The 9347-nt window shown below is 37.9% G+C and overlaps 1 protein-coding gene and 1 pseudogene across 1 annotated transcript; one reads left to right on the top strand and one right to left on the bottom strand.

Moving 5' to 3' along the window:
- The first annotated feature begins 833 nt into the window (after positions 1–833).
- Positions 834–1746, top strand: LOC129626182 (olfactory receptor 4C6-like; annotated as a pseudogene).
- Positions 1747–6246: 4500 nt separating this feature from the next.
- On the bottom strand, positions 6247–7961 carry LOC129625260 (PRELI domain containing protein 3B). Its single transcript, XM_055543362.1, has one exon. It carries the CDS (start codon positions 7885–7887, stop codon positions 7303–7305), a length of 585 nt encoding a protein of 194 aa, XP_055399337.1. The 5' UTR covers positions 7888–7961; the 3' UTR covers positions 6247–7302.
- Between the last annotated feature and the right edge of the window lie 1386 nt (positions 7962–9347).

Here is a 9347-nt window from a genome sequence, read left to right as displayed (position 1 = left end):
CACCCATTTTTGCCTTAGTATCTTATCTCTAAAATGAAGAAAATGCTTTGTGGGATAGTCTAGTGCCTGATACACAAGAGAGATTTATTGAGTAGTCACAGTGCAATAATAATCCAATTTGATAGGAAGAAATGCAGATGAAAAGAGTATAGTTCTTAATAAGTGGAGAGGGCTTGGGTTGTGACCTACCTGCTTTACTGACTCTTCAACTAGAATATTCTAGCGACCAACAAGAATATGAAGCAAAAGAGCTGAAAAAAAATGTTCTGAAGTTACTAGGTATGTCCAGTGACACATTAAGGTCAGCTTCCTAGCTTGAGGTTCCTAAAAGGCAGCAGCTGAGAGGACTTGTGTGTAGGTAGTTCATTCTGGAAAAGAAAATGAAGGCAGTGAATGGGGGAGAGTGAAACAGGGGAGGAGCAAAACTGAATCTTAGTTGTGCTAGTCTGGTTACCATTTATCCACTGGCTCCTATTGATTGGTGATCTAGGATTTCCAAACTGTATGTTAATTCTCCATATCATCAAATGGTTGACGTCCTAGGGTGATGAAGCAGGGTCTTCTAAGTGTCTTAAGCAGCAAGTGTCAGAAAGGCAAGAGATACACTGGTGAAAGGTGTTGTATGGGGAATGATAAAGATCAAGGTGTTATCAGGATACGATTGTTTGCAGCAAGTTGCTGCACTGATGGCTGAAGGAAAAGGTAAGTCAAGAGGGTGTGAGAGAGAGTCCAAAAAATAAAAATCCCAAATTAGTAATAATTATTAATTTAGAACAATATTCTTTTGTAGATTTTCCAGCTCAGAGAGATAAGTTTACATCAGCCCATACTAAATGGGGAATCCCAACAATGTGACAGAATTCATTCTTTTAGGCATTGCAAAGAATCCAGAGCTGCAGAAAATACTCTCTGCTGTGTTTCTAGTCATGTCTGTGTCCACCATTTTGGGAAACCTCCTCATTGTGGTAACTGTGGTCACAAGTCAAGAGTCTGAGATCACCCGTGCATTTTTTCCTTATGTCCTCCCTCACGGATGTTACCTACTCTTCCATCATTGCCCCCAAGTTGATTGTGGACTCCCTCTCTGAGAGCACTGCCATCTCCCTCAAAGGCTGCATGGCCCAGCTCTTCATGGACCACTTCTTTGGTAGAGTGGGGATCATTCTTCTCACTGTGATGGCCTATGACCGCTACGTGGTCATCTGTAAGCCCCTTCACTACATGACCATCATGAGGCCTTGGATGTGCTGCTGAGAGGGTCATGGTTAGCGGCATTTACCCATGCAACAGTACAGCTTCTATTCATGTATCAAATTCCCTTCTGTGGCCTTAACATTATTAATCATTTTATATGTGATTTGTTTTCGTTGCTGAAACTGGCCTGCATGGACACCCACACCCTGGGCCTCTTAGTCATCCTCAACAGTGGGGTGATATGTGTGGCCATCTTCCTCATCATCATTACTTCCTATGTGGTCATTCTCTGCTCCCTGAAGTCCTGCAGCTCCGAAGGGCAGCGTCTCCACCTGTGGCTCCCACCTCATGGTGGTCTTCATGTTCTTTGTGCCTTGTATTTTCTTTTAGGCGAGGCCTGTGGCCACCTACCCCATAGACAAGGTGATGGCTGTGCCCTTTACCATCATTGCTCCCATGTTAAATCCCCTGATTTACACTTTGAGAAACATGGAGGTGAAAAATGCCACGAAGAAACTGTGGGTGAAACAAGGAACCTTGTGTGGTCATTAGCTTACATGCTAAGAGCAATTCTTTCTTACAAGGACAATGCGCTTTTACCCTCCCATTCATTCCGATCTGCTGAGGATACAGTAGTCACTGGCATCATTTAATCATGAAAATCAGGCTAAGACTCTGTAACCCTGTTACTCCCCACCTCTCCAGTGCAGTTTGTGCTCCATTCCTTTTCTCACAAGGCTCTGCCCACTTTCTCTTTCTCTCTCTACATTTTTCTCCTGCCTTTTGAATAATTCAAGCCTTTTATAGCTTGTGGCTTTTGCTTTTCTTACTCTGCCCACTCCTGAAATTCTCTTTCCCAGAGTTCTTCTTCTTTGGCTCTATTTTTTTTCTTCTTCTTTCAAATGAACTGTCATCTCCTTAAACATTTTCCCTGATGATTTTCTTCTAGGTAACTCTTAAACTCTTCATCTGATTATATCTTTAGTATCAATGTCAGAAACTAAACTTTACCAATTATTTCTTGGCTTTTATTTTCTCTTTTCCCTCCAACAAATTTGTAATCCCTGTAAGGTCAGATATTGTGTTTATTGCTTCATACTGTGCTTAACAAATATTGTTGAATGAATATAAGTCTAAAAGTAACTTGCTTTTTCTTAATACAAATTAATGCCAAAAAGTAGGGGTGTGTGTGTGTGTGTGTGTATAAGAGTTGGAATTATCTGATTTCATGTTTCCAAGTGTCTTTTCTGGAAACGTTTGGAGGCAAGTACAATCTCAAATTAGTACTTTACTTAGTAGTTTACTATTTAGAAAGGACTACAGCACTGCCAAAATTCTCTGCTGCTGTTATTTCTCCTTTAAAAAGGCAGAATAAGAATCACTCACACTGGGAGTCAACATACTTTAGAATCTAGTTTCTGTAGTTATGCCCATTATGAGAAAAAGGTAACTCTATAGAGACCTAAATTTTTCTTTAACTGTGGGAAATTTTTTTCTTGATGTTACACCATAGAGTTGAATTTGAAAATCCAAACGGCATTTCTTTTCCTCCAGATTTTGCTTTGTCTGTCACTAGAGAGGTACTGATCCCTTTTAAACTGCCTCCCTCACCTACCATAAGGGAAATCTAATGTCTTAGACTAAATTAGCATTCTGTTATAGTTTACTTAATTTAAAAAATACATAGTATAAATGATAGAAATAATTACAATATCAGTCATAGTATTTGAAGTAAGGACAATATTTAAGCCAGTATTTATTTGTATACACAAAAACATGTGTATACAGTACATATTTCATGTTAATTATCCTCAGCTATTTTTGAAAACTATGAGGTCCATTTATTTACTGAAGAATATTTGCTTACTTTGTTAGAAGTGTCAGATACTCTTTAAGATCAGGGTACACAGCCATGAATAAGGTGATGCTTCTCTTTTACCTTGGGGTTTACATTCTAGTGCAGGAGACAATACATTGATATGAAAATAAAGTCATGAAGTGTTAACTGATTGTCAGAAACTATAGTGGAATGGTTCCTATGTGACCAGACAACTTTGGTTAGGTGGACAAGGAAGATTTTCTGAGAAGTTACTTCTAAACTGAGACCCAAATGATGAGATAGAATCATCCTTAACACATCAGTGAGAAGAGCATTTCAAGGGACTACTGAAAAGCTTGTGAAAAACTTATAAGTTAGAAGCCAGCTTGAATAGAAGAAGGTCAAGATAATAAAAAATGATTATCTGGCCGGTTCTGGCCAAGAAAAATGCAAAAAAGCAAAATGGCTGTCTAAGGAGGCCTTACAAATAGCTGGGAAAAGAAAAGAAGTGAAACACAAAGGAGAAAAGGAAAGATATGCCCATTTGAATGCAGAGCTCCAAAGAATAGGAAGGAGAGATAAGAAAGCCTTCTTCAGTGATCAATGCAAAGAAATATAGGAAAATAATAGAGTGGGAAAGACTAGAGATTTATTCAAGAAAATTAGAGATACCAAGGGAATATTTCATGCAAAGATGGGCTCAATAAAGGACAGAAATGGTATGGACCTAACAGAAACAGAAGATATTAAGAAGAGGTGGCAAGAATAAAACGAAGTACTGTACCAAAAATATCTGCATGACCCAGATGATCACAATGGTGTGATCACTCACCTAGAGCCAGACATGCTGGAATGTGAAGTCAAGTGGGCCTTAGGAAGCCATCACTACAAACAAAGCTAGTGGAGGTGATGGAATTCCAGTTGAGCTATTTCAAATCTTGAAAGATGATGCTGTGAAAGTGCCACACTCAATATGCCAGCAAATTTGGAAGACTCAGCTGTACCCACGGGACTGGAAAAGGACAGTTTTCATTCCAACCCTGAAGAAAGGCAATGCCAAAGAATGGTTAAACTACCACACAATTGCACTCATCTCACATGCTACCCAAGGAATGCTCAAAATTCTCCAAACCAGGCTTCAACAATACATGAATTGTGAACTTACAGATGTTCAAGCTGGTTTTAGAAAAGGAAAAGGAACCAGAGATCAAACTGCCAACATCCACTGGATCTTCAAAAAAGCGAAAGATTTCCAGAAAAAAAAAAAAAAAAAAGCACAAACATCTATTTCTGCTTTATTGACTATGCTGAAGCCTTTGACTGTGTAGATCACAATAAACTGTGGAAAATTCAGAAAGAGATGGGAATATCAGACCAACTGACCTGCCTCTTGAGGAACCTGTATGTAGGTCAGGAAGCAACAGTTAGAACTGGACATGGAACAACAGACTGGTTCCAAATAGGAAAAGGAGTACATCAAGGCTGTATATTGTCACCCTGCTTATTTAACTTATATGCAGAGACGCTGGGCTGGAGGAACACAAGCTGGAATCAAGATTGCTGGGAGAAATATCAATAACCTCAGATAAGCAGATGACACCACCCTTATGGCACAAAGTGAAGAAGAACTAAAGAGCCTCTTGATGAAAGTGAAAGAGGAGAGTGAAAATGTTGGCTTAAAGCTCAACATTCAGATAACTAAGATCATGGCATCCAGTCCCATCACTTCATGGCAAATAGATGGGGAAACAGTGGCTGACTGTATTTTTTGGGGGCTCCAAAATCACTGCAGATGGTGACTGCAGTCATGAAATTAAAAGATGCTTACTCCTTGGAAGAAAAGTTATGGCCAATTTAGACAGCATATTAAAATGTAGAGACATTACTTTGCCAACAAAGATCCTCTAGTCAAAGCTATGGGTTTTCCAGTAGTCATGTATGGATGTCAGAGTTGGAATATAAGGAAAGCTGAGCACAAAAGAATTGATGCTTTTGAACTGTGGTGTTGGGGAAGACTCTTGAGAGTCTCTTGGACTGCAAGGAGATCCAACCAGTCCATACTAAAGGAGATCAGTCCTGGGTGTTCATTGGAAGGACTGATGTTAAAGCTAAAACTCCAATACTTTGGCCACCTCACTCAAAGAGCTGACTCAGTTGAAAAGACCCTGATGCTGGGAAAGATTCAGGGCAGGAGGAGAAGAGGAAAACTGAGGATAAGATGGTTTGATGGCATCACCAACTCAATGAACTTGAGTTTGGGTGAACTCCAGGAGTTGATGATGGACAGGGAGGCCTGGCCTGCTGCTGTTCATGGGGTTGCAAAGAGTTGGGCACAACTCAGTGACTGAACTGAACTGAAGATAATCAGTAGAGAGGAGGGAATATGATGCAAGGCAAGAAGTAAAAATTTAACAGATTTCTTCTTTTTTTTTTTTTTTTAGTTAAAAGGAAGTTTTTATTAACAGGAAGTTTTTTCTTAATTCATATAAGATCCACCTTTAATATTAAAAAATATGCTACACAGTCTTAGAGCCTTAATTCTAACCCATGAAAACCAGTATTCCAGTCCTCTCAAATGCTTAACAGGTAAAAGCCATTAACTACCAGCTACTTTACTAAAAGTAACTACACTGGAAAATGAAAATTTATAGATTAGAATAAAAAAGTCAGGATAACATTTTGTTTAGAAATCTTTTTATCATTAGGCTATTCTGACACTTTCCAGAACAAGTATAATTTTCAGAAATTATACAAGGTAATTATTAAATATCAATATTCAGCAATGTTTTGTTTAGTTGAAATGCTATTCTAATTGTAAAAAATGTTATAAAAATAAAAAAACCTTATTGGCTTTAATGTGCTTTTACAAATGGCCTAAGAAGCCTCAAGCTAAACAGTATTTTAAGTAGAAAAACACTAATTTTTAAATTGGTATATGATTTTTGTGGTTTATGTACCTATATTAACTGGTTTCTTTTGTAGGAAAACTGACTAGAAGTTTATAGCATTAAGTACTGGGAAATAAATGCAAGAGCTCATCATCTTTTAATAACAGTACTCTGTATGCAACAATTCCAAGGATCATAGATATTCTTACTTAGTGGTTGATAATTAATTGCCTGCTACAAAATACACATATTGGACTGTTCATCCAAAGCAAGGATTTCCTATAAATAAAAGCTGCAAAACAGTTCACAGGGTGCTTTAGGCCAATGCCTTTTTTTTTCACCCTATTATTTTTTTCTTCTCCACCACCCCCATCCCCCGCAGTGACACAGTGTTATTAAAAACATTAAGTCCCTGGGATTTATGCTTCAGATCAAGACATCATTTGAGTAATTTCAAATGATGTACAGCTCTTCATGTAACAAAGATGTTTTGTGGTCATAATTACTTCACAAAGTAATTATATTCAAATAACCTGACATATCATGCTTTAGCAATTACAGAACCGTGATTTTGACACATGGCAATTTATAAGTTAGGCAAATGTGAAATGCTAAAAGATGTGAGCAGCTGTTCTTCTGTTTTAAGTTTAGAGTGCTGCAAAACTCTGGTAATGACTTTATTTCTTCAGTTAACATAACCAGCCCACGATACAGCATACTAAATCATAAAGTACAAATCCAAGGAAGGTAATATCTTTACTAAGTTACAAAACTTTGGCAAATCAGTACAGTACTCTTTATAACACAATAAAATGTACTTTTGTTGGAGTCATTTATTACTTTTGTGATAATTTTTACTCCAAAAAATGCTGAGTATGAAATTAAAGCATTGTGATTTTTAATGGTGGTTTATAGCAAATTATTTCATACAATTTGTCTTTTTAAAATGATAGTTTCTCCTTTAACAGTGAGTTCCCTCATGGAAGCTCTCCAAGTTTACCGCAGCAGGGCAGTCTTGCGTATGCAGAAAGGGCTCTGCTTGGTTCTGGGGTTGGTCCAAAGCCAGGTAGAGTTCCAGTGCATGAAAAGCTTTAAAATTCTACCTTAAGGAGGTTTCATCAGCCAATACCAATTTCCAAGCATACTTTTCAAAAAGCTTAAAATTTTGCATAAATACTGGAATCCTCAAAATCAGTCATTTCAGACAATACTAATTTCAGCTGATCCCTTTTATTTAGAAACCCTGCACCTCTGTTTGATCAAGTCACATAGCTTTTCTTCAGCTTATTTAAAAAAAAAAAATTCTACCTAAAATAGAGTTGTATTTTTTAAATAACAAATAAATATACTGCCAGCTTGTAGAGACCTGGGGAACTGGGTGCCATCTATCAACCTCCATTATCATTTCTCCACAAATGCTGCTGCTGCCATGGGTGTCCGTATGCTTCCTCTTGCTGAAGCTGTCAGTTCCTCAAGTTCAGCATTTAATTTATGTATTACCCACTCCATTGCTTCTCGGCCTTTATTAGCATTTGATGATATCGTACTTGCCATCAGCCCTTCAAGGTAACTGCCGAGACTGACTCCTTTCACAGTAATTATGGCTTCTTGAGTCAAAATAGTTTTTTCTGGGTCTTGAGGATGTGGTTTGTATATAAGTCTCTCATCTACCGAAACCATATTTGTAAATGAAATATTTGTAGATTTAAGTTCCATTGTTTTCTCTACAGGATCCACTACAGAATGTTCTTGCACATATGTTTTGGTTCTTGCCGCACCAATAATAGACTTCACAATGGAAGGCAGTCCCCACTCTGTGCTGAGAAGTCTATGGCTGTGCAACTTTCCAGAGGGATCTATGTGTCTGTCCAGTACATCAACTCCAACCACACTTGGATTCATAGGATTTGGGTATTTCTGCATTGCAGCTGTTGTAACGGTTTCCCATGGATGGTCAAAGACGTGCTCCGAAGTCCAGATCTTCATGGTGTCGGCGGCCAGCACGGTGTCCGGGCGGCGCTAGGGCACAAATGAGGCAAAGAGGCCACTCTTGCCCCCGCCCCGCCTAACAGATTTCTTCTAATCAAGAATTCTGTTATTTTTTGACTTTTAAATTCAAAATGAATTATCAGCATCAGAATAATTTTGATTAGAATAATAATTAAAAATCAAATCCTTCATGTGTTTATGAATAACTCAGCAATTTGACATCAAACATCTTTGAAAATGGGTTTCCCAGATTGTGGTAGTTGTAAAGAACACGCCTGCCAATGCAGAAGACATAAGAGACGCTAGTTCAATCCTTGAGTCAGGAAGATCCCCTGGTGGAAGGCATGGCAACCTACTCCAGTATTCTTGCCTGGAGAATCCCATGAATAGAGGAGCCTGGTGGGCTCTAGGGGTCATAAATAGTACAACATGAGTGAAGCAACTTGGTATGCATGCATGCATCTTTGCACAGAGTGTCCATTTGATTTTTGCTATGTCATAACAGAGCATAATGTTTACTGGCTCCCTACAATACCTTAAAATTGAACATCTGGATTCACCTAATAATTATTTTTCTTGCCTCATGTCAAAGAAAAAGCTGATGACAATTTGTAAATGTTGATCTCTGTAAGAACTTTCTGATGATCATTTTTACTATTTTAATTATGAGAATTGGAAGGTTCATAATGAGATCCCTAAAGCTAAATAATGTTTTTGATAATTCTCCAGCATCAATGTAGGTCCAGAATTTAAATTTTATATTACATAGTTAAGGCCATTCTGACCATTCTTGCTGAAGTTATTACCTGCAATTATATTCCACAAATCTCTTCTCTCTTCTGTAGGTCTCCCTAATTTCTTCACATGAAATAGCTTTATTCATTAAACATATCACTTCTCAGCTCACGATCACCTTTTTTGTTTGGTTCTTTAATGCTCTTATTTTGAAACAAATCTTGGTCTTGCTGCAGTTTTAAAAGAAACTCACTGTGGATAATTGATTGTAAATAATCTAACCTGTGTATCAGAATAGAAAATTTCACTACTATTTATGATACAAAGACATTACAAAGTAGGAATAAGGTAGCATTTTAATTTGAAGGAGAGTACCTTGTTTATTCAACTTATATGCAGAGTACATCATGAGAAATGCTGGACTGGAAGAAACACAAGCTGGAATCAAGATTGCCAGGAGAAATATCAATAACCTCAGATATGCAGATGACACCAACCTTATGGCAGAAAGTGGAGAAGAACTCAAAAGCCTCTTGATTAAAATAGAAGTGGAGAGTGAAAAAGTTGGCTTAAAGCTCAACATTCAGAAAACGAAGATCATGGCATTCGGTCCCATCACTTCATGGGAAATAGATGGGGAAACAGTGGAAACAGTGTCAGACTTTATTTTTCTGGGCTCCAAAATCACTACAAATGGTGACTGCAGCCATGAAATTAAAAGA

The sequence above is a fragment of the Bubalus kerabau genome, chromosome 13 (genome assembly GCF_029407905.1).
Source record: "Bubalus kerabau isolate K-KA32 ecotype Philippines breed swamp buffalo chromosome 13, PCC_UOA_SB_1v2, whole genome shotgun sequence".
Lineage (NCBI taxonomy): Eukaryota > Metazoa > Chordata > Mammalia > Artiodactyla > Bovidae > Bubalus > Bubalus kerabau.
The sequence above is the reverse complement of the archived record's forward strand: the minus strand, read 5'-3'. Positions and strand labels throughout refer to the sequence as shown.